Source organism: Biomphalaria glabrata, chromosome 3 (genome assembly GCF_947242115.1).
Source record: "Biomphalaria glabrata chromosome 3, xgBioGlab47.1, whole genome shotgun sequence".
NCBI classification, from domain to species: domain Eukaryota; kingdom Metazoa; phylum Mollusca; class Gastropoda; family Planorbidae; genus Biomphalaria; species Biomphalaria glabrata.
Genome location: NC_074713.1, coordinates 35786071 through 35806886, shown reverse-complemented (window position 1 = coordinate 35806886; position 20816 = coordinate 35786071). Strand labels below are relative to the sequence as shown.

The 20816-nt window shown below is 40.5% G+C and overlaps 11 protein-coding genes, 4 non-coding genes and 1 pseudogene across 15 annotated transcripts; 8 read left to right on the top strand and 8 right to left on the bottom strand.

Annotated features, from left to right (window-relative positions):
* Window positions 1-6: 6 nt before the first annotated feature.
* On the bottom strand, window positions 7-125 carry LOC129925522 (5S ribosomal RNA). The gene has a single exon (XR_008777287.1). It is a non-coding gene; the product is annotated as a 5S ribosomal RNA (ribosomal RNA).
* Window positions 126-726: 601 nt separating this feature from the next.
* Window positions 727-1236, bottom strand: LOC129925271 (histone H2B, gonadal). Its single transcript, XM_056024780.1, has one exon. The coding sequence runs from the start codon at window positions 1190-1192 to the stop codon at window positions 824-826; it is 369 nt and encodes a 122-aa protein (XP_055880755.1). The 5' UTR covers window positions 1193-1236; the 3' UTR covers window positions 727-823.
* Window positions 1237-1388: 152 nt separating this feature from the next.
* LOC129925274 (histone H2A) lies at window positions 1389-2019 on the top strand. The gene has a single exon (XM_056024783.1). It carries the CDS (start codon window positions 1441-1443, stop codon window positions 1825-1827), a length of 387 nt encoding a protein of 128 aa, XP_055880758.1. The 5' UTR covers window positions 1389-1440; the 3' UTR covers window positions 1828-2019.
* Window positions 2020-2447: 428 nt separating this feature from the next.
* LOC129925269 (histone H3) lies at window positions 2448-3561 on the top strand. The gene has a single exon (XM_056024778.1). The coding sequence runs from the start codon at window positions 3007-3009 to the stop codon at window positions 3415-3417; it is 411 nt and encodes a 136-aa protein (XP_055880753.1). The 5' UTR covers window positions 2448-3006; the 3' UTR covers window positions 3418-3561.
* Window positions 3562-4033: 472 nt separating this feature from the next.
* On the top strand, window positions 4034-4809 carry LOC129925272 (histone H4). Its single transcript, XM_056024781.1, has one exon. The coding sequence runs from the start codon at window positions 4077-4079 to the stop codon at window positions 4386-4388; it is 312 nt and encodes a 103-aa protein (XP_055880756.1). The 5' UTR covers window positions 4034-4076; the 3' UTR covers window positions 4389-4809.
* Window positions 4810-4831: 22 nt separating this feature from the next.
* Window positions 4832-4950, bottom strand: LOC129925521 (5S ribosomal RNA). The gene has a single exon (XR_008777286.1). It is a non-coding gene; the product is annotated as a 5S ribosomal RNA (ribosomal RNA).
* Window positions 4951-5551: 601 nt separating this feature from the next.
* LOC129925324 (histone H2B, gonadal) lies at window positions 5552-6061 on the bottom strand. The gene has a single exon (XM_056025004.1). It carries the CDS (start codon window positions 6015-6017, stop codon window positions 5649-5651), a length of 369 nt encoding a protein of 122 aa, XP_055880979.1. The 5' UTR covers window positions 6018-6061; the 3' UTR covers window positions 5552-5648.
* Window positions 6062-6213: 152 nt separating this feature from the next.
* LOC129925325 (histone H2A) lies at window positions 6214-6844 on the top strand. The gene has a single exon (XM_056025005.1). It carries the CDS (start codon window positions 6266-6268, stop codon window positions 6650-6652), a length of 387 nt encoding a protein of 128 aa, XP_055880980.1. The 5' UTR covers window positions 6214-6265; the 3' UTR covers window positions 6653-6844.
* Window positions 6845-7272: 428 nt separating this feature from the next.
* Window positions 7273-8386, top strand: LOC129925264 (histone H3). Its single transcript, XM_056024773.1, has one exon. It carries the CDS (start codon window positions 7832-7834, stop codon window positions 8240-8242), a length of 411 nt encoding a protein of 136 aa, XP_055880748.1. The 5' UTR covers window positions 7273-7831; the 3' UTR covers window positions 8243-8386.
* A 471-nt stretch (window positions 8387-8857) lies between these two features.
* Window positions 8858-18681, top strand: LOC129921576 (uncharacterized; annotated as a pseudogene).
* LOC129925520 (5S ribosomal RNA) lies at window positions 9657-9775 on the bottom strand. Its single transcript, XR_008777285.1, has one exon. It is a non-coding gene; the product is annotated as a 5S ribosomal RNA (ribosomal RNA).
* On the bottom strand, window positions 10377-10886 carry LOC129925265 (histone H2B, gonadal). Its single transcript, XM_056024774.1, has one exon. It carries the CDS (start codon window positions 10840-10842, stop codon window positions 10474-10476), a length of 369 nt encoding a protein of 122 aa, XP_055880749.1. The 5' UTR covers window positions 10843-10886; the 3' UTR covers window positions 10377-10473.
* Window positions 11039-11669, top strand: LOC129925267 (histone H2A). The gene has a single exon (XM_056024776.1). It carries the CDS (start codon window positions 11091-11093, stop codon window positions 11475-11477), a length of 387 nt encoding a protein of 128 aa, XP_055880751.1. The 5' UTR covers window positions 11039-11090; the 3' UTR covers window positions 11478-11669.
* Window positions 18682-18703: 22 nt separating the features above from the next.
* LOC129925519 (5S ribosomal RNA) lies at window positions 18704-18822 on the bottom strand. The gene has a single exon (XR_008777284.1). It is a non-coding gene; the product is annotated as a 5S ribosomal RNA (ribosomal RNA).
* A 602-nt stretch (window positions 18823-19424) lies between these two features.
* On the bottom strand, window positions 19425-19933 carry LOC129925266 (histone H2B, gonadal). Its single transcript, XM_056024775.1, has one exon. It carries the CDS (start codon window positions 19887-19889, stop codon window positions 19521-19523), a length of 369 nt encoding a protein of 122 aa, XP_055880750.1. The 5' UTR covers window positions 19890-19933; the 3' UTR covers window positions 19425-19520.
* A 152-nt stretch (window positions 19934-20085) lies between these two features.
* Window positions 20086-20714, top strand: LOC129925268 (histone H2A). The gene has a single exon (XM_056024777.1). It carries the CDS (start codon window positions 20138-20140, stop codon window positions 20522-20524), a length of 387 nt encoding a protein of 128 aa, XP_055880752.1. The 5' UTR covers window positions 20086-20137; the 3' UTR covers window positions 20525-20714.
* Window positions 20715-20816: the final 102 nt, after the last annotated feature.

The following is a 20816-nucleotide window of genomic DNA, read 5'->3' as shown; positions in this document are numbered from 1 at the left end:
AAAAAATGTCTACAACACGTGGTGTTCCCAAGCGGTCACCCATCTAAGTACTAACCACGCCCGACGTTGCTTGACTTCGGTGATCGGACGAGAACCGGTATTTTCAACGTGGTATGGCCGTAGACACCGTTCAGGAGGAGTAGTATGTATATATAGTTATTTTCTATTATTATTTTTTTTTGTTGACCTTTTTGTTTGTTTCTTTGTTATTGTGCAAGGTGGTTAAGTGATCAGTTAATATTGATGGCCTACCAGAAAATTCAAAGTAAACACTCTTTCTTTTCCAACCCAACCGCTGGCTGTATATTTTTTTTTTTCTTCAACCTCGCCGCTTTCTCTCAGAACATTTTTTTTTTTTTTTTTGTGGGTCTATTTTAAGCGTTGGCTTTCTGATTGGTCAACTCTAGTCGTAATCGGCGCGGTCGTCTGCTATTGCTACTAGATTAAAGCTCTCGCTTTTTTTGTGAACGTGAGGAGGGAATGACTGGCGTATGTTATGTATGTTATTCTTCTATCCTTTGTCATGTATGTACAATTTATAAACGTTTACATCACTCTAGTATTATTTTTCTTTCCTATCACTAACCAAGGCCTAACTAAAGTAATTCGTCCAGCTATTTATTACAATAAAGGAAGGATTTTGCACGCTTGTTTTACTGATGCAATAATTCGTTTGCTCTTCTTCCCAGAATCAGTCAGAAAGAATACAACAAACTAGTCTCGTTTAGATTGTGCATTACTCAAGCATAATTGTGAAGAAATTGGAGGCCCTAAAAAGGGCCGTTGTGTGGGGAGAAAAAAAAAGGGTGGGTGGGAGGCTGCTTTATTTGCTAGTGGTGTATTTGGTGACTGCCTTGGTACCCTCACTGACAGCGTGCTTGGCCAGCTCACCAGGGAGTAAGAGACGGACGGCAGTCTGGATCTCCCTAGATGTGATGGTGCTGCGTTTGTTGTAGTGAGCCAAACGGCTAGCCTCGGCTGAGATGCGCTCAAAGATGTCATTCACAAAAGAGTTCATGATTGACATGGCCTTTGAGGAGATACCAGTGTCAGGGTGCACTTGTTTCAACACTTTGTAAATGTAGATGCTGTAGCTTTCCTTTCTCCTCCTCTTCTTCTTCTTATCGCCGGTGCGTACGGCTTTAGCCTTGCCGGCTTTCTTGGCTCCCTTTGACGATACTTTGGGTGGCATGGTTTTCGATCTGTGCGTGATACACAAAACTGAGCGGGACTGACGAAGCGGTCGCCTTATATACGAAACGGCGTGGAAATCGGGCGAGTACGCGACAGAGTACGAGCGCGTTGGACCAATCGGAGCGCTGCTTTCTCACTAACCGAAAGTCCGCTCGATTTCGTATAAAAAGGGTCGAGCGGCGCGCTGTTGTCTCACTCGCATATTTCTGTGTGCGCTTGTTTCATCTCTACATACAGAATAAGAAAATGTCCGGACGCGGTAAAGGAGGCAAAGTTAAAGGCAAGTCCAAGTCTCGTTCATCCAGGGCTGGACTTCAGTTTCCAGTCGGTCGTATCCACCGTCTGTTGAGAAAGGGAAACTATGCTGAGCGTGTTGGTGCCGGCGCCCCTGTTTACCTCGCTGCAGTGCTCGAGTATTTGGCTGCCGAAGTTCTCGAGTTGGCTGGCAACGCTGCCAGAGACAACAAGAAGACAAGAATCATTCCCCGTCACCTCCAGCTGGCCATCAGAAACGACGAGGAGTTGAACAAACTTCTGTCTGGCGTCACCATCGCTCAGGGTGGTGTCTTGCCCAACATCCAAGCCGTACTTCTGCCCAAGAAGTCTCAAAAGACACCAGGTGGCAAGGCATAAATCGTCATTCAACACCACTCCCACCCAAGTCACCCCCAACACCACACTGTCCTTTTCAGGACAACCTCCACATATTTCAAAATTAGCTTTGACGTTCACAAACAAACGAGCTGTTACATTTGTTTATTTTATGTGTAGTTAGACATTATTATTTACATATGCAGGTCGCAACTGAGTTTGCTCTGCGCTCACCCATTGCCATAAATGTTTCCCAATTTTTTTTTTTTTTTTTGCACATTACTATTTTACTTACACAATTTTATTTTATTATCTGTACGAATGAAATTTTACACATAGGCTATAAGGCAGATGTTTCATTCCTTAATTAATTAGTTCGTTTAATCAAGTCACTTAGATGTTGATAAATAAAAATTAATTAATTAAGATAAAATGGCTTGGCTACTAACAGCGAATTTGTACTTCTATGCTGCGTATCAAACTGTGACATTACATTGAGAAACCAATAATACATTTATGCACAAGAAAAGAAACATCAGTTGTTTTTTTTTTTTTTTTTTGGTTTTTCAAAAAAAAAAAAAGGAAAAAAATCCCCATCACACTTTTTTTGGTGTTTAGTTGATTATTTAAAAACACACACACACACACACACATAAATAAATTAATATCGGTAATCAACAACTTAAAATGGGGGGAAAAAAGTCACAGAATTAACATTGGCTCAAACTTCAATCAATGCAAACTAAAACTAGGCCAACCGAGTACAGAACGAATATACCAATCAGAACGAGGAACCTCTAGATAAACCAATGAATGATGAATGGAGAAAAGAATACGACAAGTTGGCCTCAATAAAGTGAACGTGGTGATAATGTTTTTCTTTGTCCTGTAAATAACATCACTGATTCGTTTAAACATCTCTGTTTTCGTTCCTTTAGCTCTATCAAAGACAATATTTATTCCTTTTCATGATCATACAGGAATTTTGTGGTGGGAAAAAAAAAAAAAAAGCTCTTACTGTTAGTACCGCGGCGATATAGTTTGTTTTCGAGACGCAGCGAGCCGCGTTCAGAATGTAACGTCCAATCAAGAAACGATGTTCACGGATAGACCAATCGTCGTGCACAGGGCTAAATTTGCGCTGACGCTGTCCTATATAAGCTTGACTCGGTCGAGCGCTGAGACATTCTTGATCTCAATCAAGTCGCTCGAAACTTCGCAATGGCTAGAACCAAGCAAACCGCTCGTAAATCCACTGGTGGTAAGGCACCACGTAAACAGCTGGCCACCAAGGCTGCAAGGAAATCAGCACCAGCTACCGGAGGTGTTAAGAAGCCCCATCGTTACAGGCCCGGCACTGTCGCCCTGAGAGAAATCCGTCGTTACCAGAAGAGCACTGAGCTTCTGATCCGCAAACTGCCATTCCAACGTTTGGTCCGTGAGATCGCTCAAGATTTCAAGACTGACCTGCGCTTCCAGAGCTCTGCAGTTATGGCTCTCCAAGAGGCCAGCGAGGCTTACCTTGTCGGTCTCTTTGAAGATACCAACTTGTGTGCCATCCACGCCAAGCGTGTCACAATCATGCCCAAGGACATCCAGCTTGCCAGACGTATTCGTGGTGAGCGTGCTTAAGCAAACTCCTCCCTCTTTGCCCCAAAACAGCCATCAACGGTCCTTTTTAGGACCAACACATATTCCTAAATTAGCTTTTGAGTTGACGTTATGTCATTTATTGCCACCACACACCACCGGAGCTCTAATATATGTATACATTTTGCATGAGTGGTAAAAGAAAAACAAAAACGTAGACATAGCGTTGTATATTTGTTTGCTGACCCTCTTTGGCATTTCCTTCTAATAGACCCATATATCTAGTTATTAAAAGTTACAATGTTTTATTAGAGACAAAAACAAAATTAATCTTGTTGGTGTTTTTGCAACAAGATATGAATAACATTACATTTAAAACTACGTTTGATGGGTATAAATCGTTGAGAAAGTACTCTTCCTATTCGGTTGAGAGTGGGAGAACTATTTCTGTTGTTATTTGGATGAGAGGGAGGGGGGGGGGGAAGGTAGAGTAGTTCTTTGGTACGGTAGTGATTCATTCGTGAATGTAAGCGCCCTGAAGCTACAACCTGATTGGTTCCCATTAGTGGACTGTGGTGCGAGGAGTAACCAATGACAATCGACGTCCGCCACGTTGAGTGAGCCAAGCGCGTCGTCAGTATAAATAGAAGTGTGCCCGCGTCGTTCAGTCAGTCGATTCGGTAAAAATCTACTACATCAACATGTCTGGACGTGGTAAAGGTGGAAAGGGCTTAGGCAAAGGAGGCGCCAAGCGTCACCGCAAAGTATTGCGTGATAACATCCAGGGTATCACTAAGCCTGCCATCCGTCGTCTTGCTCGCAGAGGTGGTGTCAAACGTATCTCTGGTCTGATCTATGAAGAAACCAGAGGTGTCCTGAAGGTTTTCCTTGAAAATGTCATCAGGGATGCCGTCACCTACACTGAGCATGCTAAGAGGAAGACTGTCACTGCTATGGATGTGGTCTACGCATTGAAACGCCAAGGACGTACCCTGTACGGCTTTGGTGGTTAAACCATCTCGAACGCTGCATCTCACACCTGTCAAGAAAACACCGGCCCTTATCAGGGCCATCCCAAATTTTCACGAATAAGCTTGAGTCAAATGCATGTATAATGCCAACCTTATGACACAGCCACATAATTATTTTTAATGTATTTCTATTAGCTCGCTCTGTACTTTTCTTACATGTGTTTAGACCATTTGTTTTTAATTGTACATCAACGTTGATTTTGCAAAAGATCTTCAATAGCAGTAGTATAAATTCAAAATTAAGTATGCTATTCACAGCCTTTATTATTATTATTAAAGCTATACAATTTCTCTGCTTGATTTTTAGAAAACAAAAAAACACTAATCTTAAAAAATAAGAATTAAAAGAAAATGCGGCGCGTCTAAGGGCATAATATGTAGTAAATGATAAATAATTTTTAAATATCGAAAAAAAAAAAAAAAAATGTCTACAACACGTGGTGTTCCCAAGCGGTCACCCATCTAAGTACTAACCACGCCCGACGTTGCTTGACTTCGGTGATCGGACGAGAACCGGTATTTTCAACGTGGTATGGCCGTAGACACTGTTCAGGAGGAGTAGTATGTATATATAGTTATTTTCTATTATTATTTTTTTTTGTTGACCTTTTTGTTTGTTTCTTTGTTATTGTGCAAGGTGGTTAAGTGATCAGTTAATATTGATGGCCTACCAGAAAATTCAAAGTAAACACTCTTTCTTTTCCAACCCAACCGCTGGCTGTATATTTTTTTTTTTCTTCAACCTCGCCGCTTTCTCTCAGAACATTTTTTTTTTTTTTTTTGTGGGTCTATTTTAAGCGTTGGCTTTCTGATTGGTCAACTCTAGTCGTAATCGGCGCGGTCGTCTGCTATTGCTACTAGATTAAAGCTCTCGCTTTTTTTGTGAACGTGAGGAGGGAATGACTGGCGTATGTTATGTATGTTATTCTTCTATCCTTTGTCATGTATGTACAATTTATAAACGTTTACATCACTCTAGTATTATTTTTCTTTCCTATCACTAACCAAGGCCTAACTAAAGTAATTCGTCCAGCTATTTATTACAATAAAGGAAGGATTTTGCACGCTTGTTTTACTGATGCAATAATTCGTTTGCTCTTCTTCCCAGAATCAGTCAGAAAGAATACAACAAACTAGTCTCGTTTAGATTGTGCATTACTCAAGCATAATTGTGAAGAAATTGGAGGCCCTAAAAAGGGCCGTTGTGTGGGGAGAAAAAAAAAGGGTGGGTGGGAGGCTGCTTTATTTGCTAGTGGTGTATTTGGTGACTGCCTTGGTACCCTCACTGACAGCGTGCTTGGCCAGCTCACCAGGGAGTAAGAGACGGACGGCAGTCTGGATCTCCCTAGATGTGATGGTGCTGCGTTTGTTGTAGTGAGCCAAACGGCTAGCCTCGGCTGAGATGCGCTCAAAGATGTCATTCACAAAAGAGTTCATGATTGACATGGCCTTTGAGGAGATACCAGTGTCAGGGTGCACTTGTTTCAACACTTTGTAAATGTAGATGCTGTAGCTTTCCTTTCTCCTCCTCTTCTTCTTCTTATCGCCGGTGCGTACGGCTTTAGCCTTGCCGGCTTTCTTGGCTCCCTTTGACGATACTTTGGGTGGCATGGTTTTCGATCTGTGCGTGATACACAAAACTGAGCGGGACTGACGAAGCGGTCGCCTTATATACGAAACGGCGTGGAAATCGGGCGAGTACGCGACAGAGTACGAGCGCGTTGGACCAATCGGAGCGCTGCTTTCTCACTAACCGAAAGTCCGCTCGATTTCGTATAAAAAGGGTCGAGCGGCGCGCTGTTGTCTCACTCGCATATTTCTGTGTGCGCTTGTTTCATCTCTACATACAGAATAAGAAAATGTCCGGACGCGGTAAAGGAGGCAAAGTTAAAGGCAAGTCCAAGTCTCGTTCATCCAGGGCTGGACTTCAGTTTCCAGTCGGTCGTATCCACCGTCTGTTGAGAAAGGGAAACTATGCTGAGCGTGTTGGTGCCGGCGCCCCTGTTTACCTCGCTGCAGTGCTCGAGTATTTGGCTGCCGAAGTTCTCGAGTTGGCTGGCAACGCTGCCAGAGACAACAAGAAGACAAGAATCATTCCCCGTCACCTCCAGCTGGCCATCAGAAACGACGAGGAGTTGAACAAACTTCTGTCTGGCGTCACCATCGCTCAGGGTGGTGTCTTGCCCAACATCCAAGCCGTACTTCTGCCCAAGAAGTCTCAAAAGACACCAGGTGGCAAGGCATAAATCGTCATTCAACACCACTCCCACCCAAGTCACCCCCAACACCACACTGTCCTTTTCAGGACAACCTCCACATATTTCAAAATTAGCTTTGACGTTCACAAACAAACGAGCTGTTACATTTGTTTATTTTATGTGTAGTTAGACATTATTATTTACATATGCAGGTCGCAACTGAGTTTGCTCTGCGCTCACCCATTGCCATAAATGTTTCCCAATTTTTTTTTTTTTTTTTGCACATTACTATTTTACTTACACAATTTTATTTTATTATCTGTACGAATGAAATTTTACACATAGGCTATAAGGCAGATGTTTCATTCCTTAATTAATTAGTTCGTTTAATCAAGTCACTTAGATGTTGATAAATAAAAATTAATTAATTAAGATAAAATGGCTTGGCTACTAACAGCGAATTTGTACTTCTATGCTGCGTATCAAACTGTGACATTACATTGAGAAACCAATAATACATTTATGCACAAGAAAAGAAACATCAGTTGTTTTTTTTTTTTTTTTTTGGTTTTTCAAAAAAAAAAAAAGGAAAAAAATCCCCATCACACTTTTTTTGGTGTTTAGTTGATTATTTAAAAACACACACACACACACACACATAAATAAATTAATATCGGTAATCAACAACTTAAAATGGGGGGAAAAAAGTCACAGAATTAACATTGGCTCAAACTTCAATCAATGCAAACTAAAACTAGGCCAACCGAGTACAGAACGAATATACCAATCAGAACGAGGAACCTCTAGATAAACCAATGAATGATGAATGGAGAAAAGAATACGACAAGTTGGCCTCAATAAAGTGAACGTGGTGATAATGTTTTTCTTTGTCCTGTAAATAACATCACTGATTCGTTTAAACATCTCTGTTTTCGTTCCTTTAGCTCTATCAAAGACAATATTTATTCCTTTTCATGATCATACAGGAATTTTGTGGTGGGAAAAAAAAAAAAAAAGCTCTTACTGTTAGTACCGCGGCGATATAGTTTGTTTTCGAGACGCAGCGAGCCGCGTTCAGAATGTAACGTCCAATCAAGAAACGATGTTCACGGATAGACCAATCGTCGTGCACAGGGCTAAATTTGCGCTGACGCTGTCCTATATAAGCTTGACTCGGTCGAGCGCTGAGACATTCTTGATCTCAATCAAGTCGCTCGAAACTTCGCAATGGCTAGAACCAAGCAAACCGCTCGTAAATCCACTGGTGGTAAGGCACCACGTAAACAGCTGGCCACCAAGGCTGCAAGGAAATCAGCACCAGCTACCGGAGGTGTTAAGAAGCCCCATCGTTACAGGCCCGGCACTGTCGCCCTGAGAGAAATCCGTCGTTACCAGAAGAGCACTGAGCTTCTGATCCGCAAACTGCCATTCCAACGTTTGGTCCGTGAGATCGCTCAAGATTTCAAGACTGACCTGCGCTTCCAGAGCTCTGCAGTTATGGCTCTCCAAGAGGCCAGCGAGGCTTACCTTGTCGGTCTCTTTGAAGATACCAACTTGTGTGCCATCCACGCCAAGCGTGTCACAATCATGCCCAAGGACATCCAGCTTGCCAGACGTATTCGTGGTGAGCGTGCTTAAGCAAACTCCTCCCTCTTTGCCCCAAAACAGCCATCAACGGTCCTTTTTAGGACCAACACATATTCCTAAATTAGCTTTTGAGTTGACGTTATGTCATTTATTGCCACCACACACCACCGGAGCTCTAATATATGTATACATTTTGCATGAGTGGTAAAAGAAAAACAAAAACGTAGACATAGCGTTGTATATTTGTTTGCTGACCCTCTTTGGCATTTCCTTCTAATAGACCCATATATCTAGTTATTAAAAGTTACAATGTTTTATTAGAGACAAAAACAAAATTAATCTTGTTGGTGTTTTTGCAACAAGATATGAATAACATTACATTTAAAACTACGTTTGATGGGTATAAATCGTTGAGAAAGTACTCTTCCTATTCGGTTGAGAGTGGGAGAACTATTTCTGTTGTTATTTGGATGAGAGGGAGGGGGGGGGGGAAGGTAGAGTAGTTCTTTGGTACGGTAGTGATTCATTCGTGAATGTAAGCGCCCTGAAGCTACAACCTGATTGGTTCCCATTAGTGGACTGTGGTGCGAGGAGTAACCAATGACAATCGACGTCCGCCACGTTGAGTGAGCCAAGCGCGTCGTCAGTATAAATAGAAGTGTGCCCGCGTCGTTCAGTCAGTCGATTCGGTAAAAATCTACTACATCAACATGTCTGGACGTGGTAAAGGTGGAAAGGGCTTAGGCAAAGGAGGCGCCAAGCGTCACCGCAAAGTATTGCGTGATAACATCCAGGGTATCACTAAGCCTGCCATCCGTCGTCTTGCTCGCAGAGGTGGTGTCAAACGTATCTCTGGTCTGATCTATGAAGAAACCAGAGGTGTCCTGAAGGTTTTCCTTGAAAATGTCATCAGGGATGCCGTCACCTACACTGAGCATGCTAAGAGGAAGACTGTCACTGCTATGGATGTGGTCTACGCATTGAAACGCCAAGGACGTACCCTGTACGGCTTTGGTGGTTAAACCATCTCGAACGCTGCATCTCACACCTGTCAAGAAAACACCGGCCCTTATCAGGGCCATCCCAAATTTTCACGAATAAGCTTGAGTCAAATGCATGTATAATGCCAACCTTATGACACAGCCACATAATTATTTTTAATGTATTTCTATTAGCTCGCTCTGTACTTTTCTTACATGTGTTTAGACCATTTGTTTTTAATTGTACATCAACGTTGATTTTGCAAAAGATCTTCAATAGCAGTAGTATAAATTCAAAATTAAGTATGCTATTCACAGCCTTTATTATTATTATTAAAGCTATACAATTTCTCTGCTTGATTTTTAGAAAACAAAAAAACACTAATCTTAAAAAATAAGAATTAAAAGAAAATGCGGCGCGTCTAAGGGCATAATATGTAGTAAATGATAAATAATTTTTAAATATCGAAAAAAAAAAAAAAAAATGTCTACAACACGTGGTGTTCCCAAGCGGTCACCCATCTAAGTACTAACCACGCCCGACGTTGCTTGACTTCGGTGATCGGACGAGAACCGGTATTTTCAACGTGGTATGGCCGTAGACACTGTTCAGGAGGAGTAGTATGTATATATAGTTATTTTCTATTATTATTTTTTTTTGTTGACCTTTTTGTTTGTTTCTTTGTTATTGTGCAAGGTGGTTAAGTGATCAGTTAATATTGATGGCCTACCAGAAAATTCAAAGTAAACACTCTTTCTTTTCCAACCCAACCGCTGGCTGTATATTTTTTTTTTTCTTCAACCTCGCCGCTTTCTCTCAGAACATTTTTTTTTTTTTTTTTGTGGGTCTATTTTAAGCGTTGGCTTTCTGATTGGTCAACTCTAGTCGTAATCGGCGCGGTCGTCTGCTATTGCTACTAGATTAAAGCTCTCGCTTTTTTTGTGAACGTGAGGAGGGAATGACTGGCGTATGTTATGTATGTTATTCTTCTATCCTTTGTCATGTATGTACAATTTATAAACGTTTACATCACTCTAGTATTATTTTTCTTTCCTATCACTAACCAAGGCCTAACTAAAGTAATTCGTCCAGCTATTTATTACAATAAAGGAAGGATTTTGCACGCTTGTTTTACTGATGCAATAATTCGTTTGCTCTTCTTCCCAGAATCAGTCAGAAAGAATACAACAAACTAGTCTCGTTTAGATTGTGCATTACTCAAGCATAATTGTGAAGAAATTGGAGGCCCTAAAAAGGGCCGTTGTGTGGGGAGAAAAAAAAAGGGTGGGTGGGAGGCTGCTTTATTTGCTAGTGGTGTATTTGGTGACTGCCTTGGTACCCTCACTGACAGCGTGCTTGGCCAGCTCACCAGGGAGTAAGAGACGGACGGCAGTCTGGATCTCCCTAGATGTGATGGTGCTGCGTTTGTTGTAGTGAGCCAAACGGCTAGCCTCGGCTGAGATGCGCTCAAAGATGTCATTCACAAAAGAGTTCATGATTGACATGGCCTTTGAGGAGATACCAGTGTCAGGGTGCACTTGTTTCAACACTTTGTAAATGTAGATGCTGTAGCTTTCCTTTCTCCTCCTCTTCTTCTTCTTATCGCCGGTGCGTACGGCTTTAGCCTTGCCGGCTTTCTTGGCTCCCTTTGACGATACTTTGGGTGGCATGGTTTTCGATCTGTGCGTGATACACAAAACTGAGCGGGACTGACGAAGCGGTCGCCTTATATACGAAACGGCGTGGAAATCGGGCGAGTACGCGACAGAGTACGAGCGCGTTGGACCAATCGGAGCGCTGCTTTCTCACTAACCGAAAGTCCGCTCGATTTCGTATAAAAAGGGTCGAGCGGCGCGCTGTTGTCTCACTCGCATATTTCTGTGTGCGCTTGTTTCATCTCTACATACAGAATAAGAAAATGTCCGGACGCGGTAAAGGAGGCAAAGTTAAAGGCAAGTCCAAGTCTCGTTCATCCAGGGCTGGACTTCAGTTTCCAGTCGGTCGTATCCACCGTCTGTTGAGAAAGGGAAACTATGCTGAGCGTGTTGGTGCCGGCGCCCCTGTTTACCTCGCTGCAGTGCTCGAGTATTTGGCTGCCGAAGTTCTCGAGTTGGCTGGCAACGCTGCCAGAGACAACAAGAAGACAAGAATCATTCCCCGTCACCTCCAGCTGGCCATCAGAAACGACGAGGAGTTGAACAAACTTCTGTCTGGCGTCACCATCGCTCAGGGTGGTGTCTTGCCCAACATCCAAGCCGTACTTCTGCCCAAGAAGTCTCAAAAGACACCAGGTGGCAAGGCATAAATCGTCATTCAACACCACTCCCACCCAAGTCACCCCCAACACCACACTGTCCTTTTCAGGACAACCTCCACATATTTCAAAATTAGCTTTGACGTTCACAAACAAACGAGCTGTTACATTTGTTTATTTTATGTGTAGTTAGACATTATTATTTACATATGCAGGTCGCAACTGAGTTTGCTCTGCGCTCACCCATTGCCATAAATGTTTCCCAATTTTTTTTTTTTTTTTTGCACATTACTATTTTACTTACACAATTTTATTTTATTATCTGTACGAATGAAATTTTACACATAGGCTATAAGGCAGATGTTTCATTCCTTAATTAATTAGTTCGTTTAATCAAGTCACTTAGATGTTGATAAATAAAAATTAATTAATTAAGATAAAATGGCTTGGCTACTAACAGCGAATTTGTACTTCTATGCTGCGTATCAAACTGTGACATTACATTGAGAAACCAATAATACATTTATGCACAAGAAAAGAAACATCAGTTGTTTTTTTTTTTTTTTTTTGGTTTTTCAAAAAAAAAAAAAGGAAAAAAATCCCCATCACACTTTTTTTGGTGTTTAGTTGATTATTTAAAAACACACACACACACACACACATAAATAAATTAATATCGGTAATCAACAACTTAAAATGGGGGGAAAAAAGTCACAGAATTAACATTGGCTCAAACTTCAATCAATGCAAACTAAAACTAGGCCAACCGAGTACAGAACGAATATACCAATCAGAACGAGGAACCTCTAGATAAACCAATGAATGATGAATGGAGAAAAGAATACGACAAGTTGGCCTCAATAAAGTGAACGTGGTGATAATGTTTTTCTTTGTCCTGTAAATAACATCACTGATTCGTTTAAACATCTCTGTTTTCGTTCCTTTAGCTCTATCAAAGACAATATTTATTCCTTTTCATGATCATACAGGAATTTTGTGGTGGGAAAAAAAAAAAAAAAGCTCTTACTGTTAGTACCGCGGCGATATAGTTTGTTTTCGAGACGCAGCGAGCCGCGTTCAGAATGTAACGTCCAATCAAGAAACGATGTTCACGGATAGACCAATCGTCGTGCACAGGGCTAAATTTGCGCTGACGCTGTCCTATATAAGCTTGACTCGGTCGAGCGCTGAGACATTCTTGATCTCAATCAAGTCGCTCGAAACTTCGCAATGGCTAGAACCAAGCAAACCGCTCGTAAATCCACTGGTGGTAAGGCACCACGTAAACAGCTGGCCACCAAGGCTGCAAGGAAATCAGCACCAGCTACCGGAGGTGTTAAGAAGCCCCATCGTTACAGGCCCGGCACTGTCGCCCTGAGAGAAATCCGTCGTTACCAGAAGAGCACTGAGCTTCTGATCCGCAAACTGCCATTCCAACGTTTGGTCCGTGAGATCGCTCAAGATTTCAAGACTGACCTGCGCTTCCAGAGCTCTGCAGTTATGGCTCTCCAAGAGGCCAGCGAGGCTTACCTTGTCGGTCTCTTTGAAGATACCAACTTGTGTGCCATCCACGCCAAGCGTGTCACAATCATGCCCAAGGACATCCAGCTTGCCAGACGTATTCGTGGTGAGCGTGCTTAAGCAAACTCCTCCCTCTTTGCCCCAAAACAGCCATCAACGGTCCTTTTTAGGACCAACACATATTCCTAAATTAGCTTTTGAGTTGACGTTATGTCATTTATTGCCACCTGTAACAACACTTGTGCCAGATGTGACAACATTTTGATGGTATGATGTGTTGTTATGCCGGGGATTTTACTTGAATTCAATAGTTAACAAAATTGACGATCTAGACTCACAAATGAACGATTCTTTGATAAAACAAAACTCTGGAACTTTATTTAAATATAACGTAAGTACAGCTTATGTACAAATTACAAATCAATGAATATGAAACATATTACAAAGGCCTTTTAAACAGAGCTCTTAGAAACGTGACTAGCTACCAGAACATTATTTTATCGACTGACTTTTACCTTCTTACTACCGCCAATTCTCTGGCGCTAACTCTTTTCAAAAATGTCTTTGTTTAAATTCAAATCAACCAATAGATTTCAAACATACTAATTACGTCCCTTGGGTAAATCCTGACTTGAACGTCAAGTGTCTAAGTTTGAGGATTAAATCCCGAGACTCATGTCGAGGGCTTATATTACTTTCAAAAGTGAAATGTACAAACAATTCTATAATGTAATCTGTGACATATTACCCCCCTCTCCATTTAGCATTTGTATGGTAATAGAAATGCGTATAATACACAAAAAATTGTTATGATACTACAACTCATTTGGTTAGTACTAATGTGGAAATGTGTACATGGAAAAATATATTGCATATGAACAATTGACATAGAAAAAATAATTGTGATAGTACATGACAATCTTCTGAGAAAATAATACTCAATGTGATATAAATCTCAACATGTGTGAAGCAATGAAAAATTCCAATTGTCTGTCATGTATCTGTACCATTATAATAGGATATATGCAATAATATTCGACCTGAAATAAAATGCTCATGATTTAAAAATTAAAATGTCTGATGCATGTCACATGCAAAGATGCTGAAACATAATAAACAAAGTATCTTGAATGAGTGACTTTCCTCAGTGGGTTGCTTGGTGCTAAAAATAAATGTAATATCTGATATAGAATACCTGTGGAAAAAATGAGTAGACAAATTTATTGATTAATTAAATATAACTGGATAATGTTCTTCCTTGACGAGTATGAATGATAATGGATCAAGTGGCACTAAATATGCTATAGTACATATGTAGAGTAGAAATTTAAAGTTCGGAACCCTTCTGAATTGCCGACATGGATGTGCATGTGCGTTTTCTAAACTTGAAGAAAAGGTCTTTCAGTTTATGAAGCTGTTGTCTCCATGTCATAATGATCTCACAGATAATGTCTGATTGAACCGCGTTTGAGTTTGGTGAAAATAAGAACTGTCCGAAACCAAAACTCAATTTTCTGGTTGATGAACTTTGACGCTGTAGAACAATGGTAGCAGAATGCTTTGCATTAGAATGTTCAATAGAGCAATGACTGAACATGTCTGAGTTCAATCGGTCAATACAGCAATGTTGGAGAAGTTCATTTGTTCCTTTCTGAAGGAAAGTTGCCTCTTGAGTGGATGGAGGATGAAACTTGGTGTTGTCAATGTTATTGCTTTCTGAGTTTCTTTCAAATTGCAGTACTGGAAATGTCTCAGAAACACTGGTAAAGAAATCTGCATGGTCTGGAAACACTTTAATGTTCTTCACTGTTTGTAGTGCTATGTCATTCAGAGTGATGACCTTTGGACTGTCAATTTGATTTGATGCTGGTAATGAAACATCTATCTCAGGAATGGGTGTTGATGATGTTTCTTCTTCCTCAGGAATAGTTGCTAAGCTTGTAAAATGTTCAACTTCTGCTTCGATGTCTTCATTATCTGTTTCATGGTAATGTTCAAACATATGAACATGAAATACTTTGGTAACCTTGTTGACATTGATTTCATAAAGCAGGTTGGAAATCTTTCTGGTGATGGTAAATGGACCTTGCCATTTGTAGAATAGCTTGTTACTCCAATCTGGTAACAGTAAATTGATTTGATCTCCTTGAGCAAAATATCTTGATTTCATGTGTTCATGTAATATTCTTTGACTTTCAATGTTCTTGGTTGTAATGGCTTCTTGAGTTGACTCACATTCTTTCAAATGAGGAATACTTGTATGAGTGTTAGAGTCAAGTTGCATAGTTTTTCTTTTGTCTGGTATAGCCAAAGTTGATTGAATATAAGTATCTGCTTCTGGTTCATGAGACTTGTCTTGATTGACTTCAGTTTGGCCAGTTAGAGTTCTTGTATCATTGTTAGAGACTCTGGGCATGTCGTCTTGTTCTTCAAAGTTCAACAATGGACATTCGGGAATTGGAGGTGGACTTATGACCGGTAGGGATGGGCTTATATTGTCAGGTAGGGATGGACATGTAGAACTAGTAGCAGGTAGGGATGGACATGTAGTAACAGGTAGGGGTGGACATGTAGTAGGCAGTGATGTCCCTGTAGATTTGCTTGAGTCATGATGCCTAGATTCAATGTTGTTAATTCTGACTTTGTAGTCTGGTTCATTCTTTGTTTTAGTTATGTTGCTTTTCTTTTGAGTTTGTTTCTTCTCACAATAATCATGTTGACAATGTGAACAATTATTAATGTATTTCTTGACATCTTTGGTCAGGCTAGGCCAATAATATTCTTTGGCAATTCTCTTCTTAGTACTTGTTACACTCATATGTATGGTTTCATAAAACTCATGCTTGGCTTTGATTATTTGTTGTCTGTACTTCTGTGGTACATATATTTGTTCAATTACATTGTACTTGCGGATAATATACTTCTTGAGAAATCCATCTTCGAGATATGCTGTACGCTTTCCTAATTGAGTTTTCTGGTATATTCTTGTTAATGTTGCATCATTCTTTTGTTCAGCTTTGAATTCGGTATTTTTCAATTCTAATAATTCTCGTTTTAGTTCTTGCCGTCTTCTGTCGTTTTCTCTGTCGAACTCAGCTAATTTATTATCAAACCATCTTTGTGTTCTTGTCTTTGGAGACATGTTGAAAAATATACCAACTTGGAATGTAGAAATATAGTAACGTTTTGAATATAACAAATCAATGTTAGTTATGCCGTAACTGGCTATGAAGTATAACTTTGTTTTACAGTAGAAGTACTACTGGAGTCGTTGTGTTCTAGAGCCGGAAGCCATATTTAATTTTTTTGTTAGTTTCTTGTATTGGAGCAAAATGTTCTATATCTGGATTTTGGCTTTATCTCAGATATAATAATAATATAGATCTAGTGACAAAGTTCTTGAAGCCTTAATTTGCTAATAAATTCTTGACAGTAGACTTGTAGTTACTGGAGTCGTATGATTGAATATATAGATCTATTGAGCCGATGTACTTTTTACTGGTTTAACAGTTGGTTAAATCTGGTCTTCTGTTTACTTTGTGCTGGACAAATGATTATTTACTGGTCTTCTTTATAATGCCAGTTATTTGATTTACTGGTCTTTTTTATAATGCCAGTTATTTGCTTTACTGGTCTTTTATATTGCCAGTTATTTGCTTTACTGGTCTTTTAATAATGCCAGTTATTATGTATATTGGTCTTACTCCTTTTGCCAATTACATATAATAATAGATTTCGTGAGTTAGACGTAACTCTAACGAAAATCTTTATAAATGAATTATCGATAACCAACTGACCTTTTTAACACAGAAATTCTGTCCTCCGTTAAATAAGAATGAAGTTCCTTTGAAGAGTTTAGAAATTGGTCCTAGATCTTGAATAAATTTCGTTAAAAGTTGTCCATGAACTTTTATTTGTCGGAGAGTGCCAATGTAACAACACTTGTGCCAGATGTGACAACATTTTGATGGTATGATGTGTTGTTATGCCGGGGATTTTACTTGAATTCAATAGTTAACAAAATTGACGATCTAGACTCACAAATGAACGATTCTTTGATAAAACAAAACTCTGGAACTTTATTTAAATATAACGTAAGTACAGCTTATGTACAAATTACAAATCAATGAATATGAAACATATTACAAAGGCCTTTTAAACAGAGCTCTTAGAAACGTGACTAGCTACCAGAACATTATTTTATCGACTGACTTTTACCTTCTTACTACCGCCAATTCTCTGGCGCTAACTCTTTTCAAAAATGTCTTTGTTTAAATTCAAATCAACCAATAGATTTCAAACATACTAATTACGTCCCTTGGGTAAATCCTGACTTGAACGTCAAGTGTCTAAGTTTGAGGATTAAATCCCGAGACTCATGTCGAGGGCTTATATTACTTTCAAAAGTGAAATGTACAAACAATTCTATAATGTAATCTGTGACACCACCACACACCACCGGAGCTCTAATATATGTATACATTTTGCATGAGTGGTAAAAGAAAAACAAAAACGTAGACATAGCGTTGTATATTTGTTTGCTGACCCTCTTTGGCATTTCCTTCTAATAGACCCATATATCTAGTTATTAAAAGTTACAATGTTTTATTAGAGACAAAAACAAAATTAATCTTGTTGGTGTTTTTGCAACAAGATATGAATAACATTACATTTAAAACTACGTTTGATGGGTATAAATCGTTGAGAAAGTACTCTTCCTATTCGGTTGAGAGTGGGAGAACTATTTCTGTTGTTATTTGGATGAGAGGGAGGGGGGGGGGGAAGGTAGAGTAGTTCTTTGGTACGGTAGTGATTCATTCGTGAATGTAAGCGCCCTGAAGCTACAACCTGATTGGTTCCCATTAGTGGACTGTGGTGCGAGGAGTAACCAATGACAATCGACGTCCGCCACGTTGAGTGAGCCAAGCGCGTCGTCAGTATAAATAGAAGTGTGCCCGCGTCGTTCAGTCAGTCGATTCGGTAAAAATCTACTACATCAACATGTCTGGACGTGGTAAAGGTGGAAAGGGCTTAGGCAAAGGAGGCGCCAAGCGTCACCGCAAAGTATTGCGTGATAACATCCAGGGTATCACTAAGCCTGCCATCCGTCGTCTTGCTCGCAGAGGTGGTGTCAAACGTATCTCTGGTCTGATCTATGAAGAAACCAGAGGTGTCCTGAAGGTTTTCCTTGAAAATGTCATCAGGGATGCCGTCACCTACACTGAGCATGCTAAGAGGAAGACTGTCACTGCTATGGATGTGGTCTACGCATTGAAACGCCAAGGACGTACCCTGTACGGCTTTGGTGGTTAAACCATCTCGAACGCTGCATCTCACACCTGTCAAGAAAACACCGGCCCTTATCAGGGCCATCCCAAATTTTCACGAATAAGCTTGAGTCAAATGCATGTATAATGCCAACCTTATGACACAGCCACATAATTATTTTTAATGTATTTCTATTAGCTCGCTCTGTACTTTTCTTACATGTGTTTAGACCATTTGTTTTTAATTGTACATCAACGTTGATTTTGCAAAAGATCTTCAATAGCAGTAGTATAAATTCAAAATTAAGTATGCTATTCACAGCCTTTATTATTATTATTAAAGCTATACAATTTCTCTGCTTGATTTTTAGAAAACAAAAAAACACTAATCTTAAAAAATAAGAATTAAAAGAAAATGCGGCGCGTCTAAGGGCATAATATGTAGTAAATGATAAATAATTTTTAAATATCGAAAAAAAAAAAAAAAAATGTCTACAACACGTGGTGTTCCCAAGCGGTCACCCATCTAAGTACTAACCACGCCCGACGTTGCTTGACTTCGGTGATCGGACGAGAACCGGTATTTTCAACGTGGTATGGCCGTAGACACTGTTCAGGAGGAGTAGTATGTATATATAGTTATTTTCTATTATTATTTTTTTTTGTTGACCTTTTTGTTTGTTTCTTTGTTATTGTGCAAGGTGGTTAAGTGATCAGTTAATATTGATGGCCTACCAGAAAATTCAAAGTAAACACTCTTTCTTTTCCAACCCAACCGCTGGCTGTATATTTTTTTTTTTCTTCAACCTCGCCGCTTTCTCTCAGAACATTTTTTTTTTTTTTTTTGTGGGTCTATTTTAAGCGTTGGCTTTCTGATTGGTCAACTCTAGTCGTAATCGGCGCGGTCGTCTGCTATTGCTACTAGATTAAAGCTCTCGCTTTTTTTGTGAACGTGAGGAGGGAATGACTGGCGTATGTTATGTATGTTATTCTTCTATCCTTTGTCATGTATGTACAATTTATAAACGTTTACATCACTCTAGTATTATTTTTCTTTCCTATCACTAACCAAGGCCTAACTAAAGTAATTCGTCCAGCTATTTATTACAATAAAGGAAGGATTTTGCACGCTTGTTTTACTGATGCAATAATTCGTTTGCTCTTCTTCCCAGAATCAGTCAGAAAGAATACAACAAACTAGTCTCGTTTAGATTGTGCATTACTCAAGCATAATTGTGAAGAAATTGGAGGCCCTAAAAAGGGCCGTTGTGTGGGGAGAAAAAAAAAGGGTGGGTGGGAGGCTGCTTTATTTGCTAGTGGTGTATTTGGTGACTGCCTTGGTACCCTCACTGACAGCGTGCTTGGCCAGCTCACCAGGGAGTAAGAGACGGACGGCAGTCTGGATCTCCCTAGATGTGATGGTGCTGCGTTTGTTGTAGTGAGCCAAACGGCTAGCCTCGGCTGAGATGCGCTCAAAGATGTCATTCACAAAAGAGTTCATGATTGACATGGCCTTTGAGGAGATACCAGTGTCAGGGTGCACTTGTTTCAACACTTTGTAAATGTAGATGCTGTAGCTTTCCTTTCTCCTCCTCTTCTTCTTCTTATCGCCGGTGCGTACGGCTTTAGCCTTGCCGGCTTTCTTGGCTCCCTTTGACGATACTTTGGGTGGCATGGTTTTCGATCTGTGCGTGATACACAAAACTGAGCGGGACTGACGAAGCGGTCGCCTTATATACGAAACGGCGTGGAAATCGGGCGAGTACGCGACAGAGTACGAGCGCGTTGGACCAATCGGAGCGCTGCTTTCTCACTAACCGAAAGTCCGCTCGATTTCGTATAAAAAGGGTCGAGCGGCGCGCTGTTGTCTCACTCGCATATTTCTGTGTGCGCTTGTTTCATCTCTACATACAGAATAAGAAAATGTCCGGACGCGGTAAAGGAGGCAAAGTTAAAGGCAAGTCCAAGTCTCGTTCATCCAGGGCTGGACTTCAGTTTCCAGTCGGTCGTATCCACCGTCTGTTGAGAAAGGGAAACTATGCTGAGCGTGTTGGTGCCGGCGCCCCTGTTTACCTCGCTGCAGTGCTCGAGTATTTGGCTGCCGAAGTTCTCGAGTTGGCTGGCAACGCTGCCAGAGACAACAAGAAGACAAGAATCATTCCCCGTCACCTCCAGCTGGCCATCAGAAACGACGAGGAGTTGAACAAACTTCTGTCTGGCGTCACCATCGCTCAGGGTGGTGTCTTGCCCAACATCCAAGCCGTACTTCTGCCCAAGAAGTCTCAAAAGACACCAGGTGGCAAGGCATAAATCGTCATTCAACACCACTCCCACCCAAGTCACCCCCAACACCACACTGTCCTTTTCAGGACAACCTCCACATATTTCAAAATTAGCTTTGACGTTCACAAACAAACGAGCTGTTACATTTGTTTATTTTATGTGTAGTTAGACATTATTATTTACATATGCAGGTCGCAACTGAGTTTGCTCTGCGCTCACCCATTGCCATAAATGTTTCCCAATTTTTTTTTTTTTTTTTGCACATTACTATTTTACTTACACAATTTTATTTTATTATCTGTACGAATGAAATTTTACA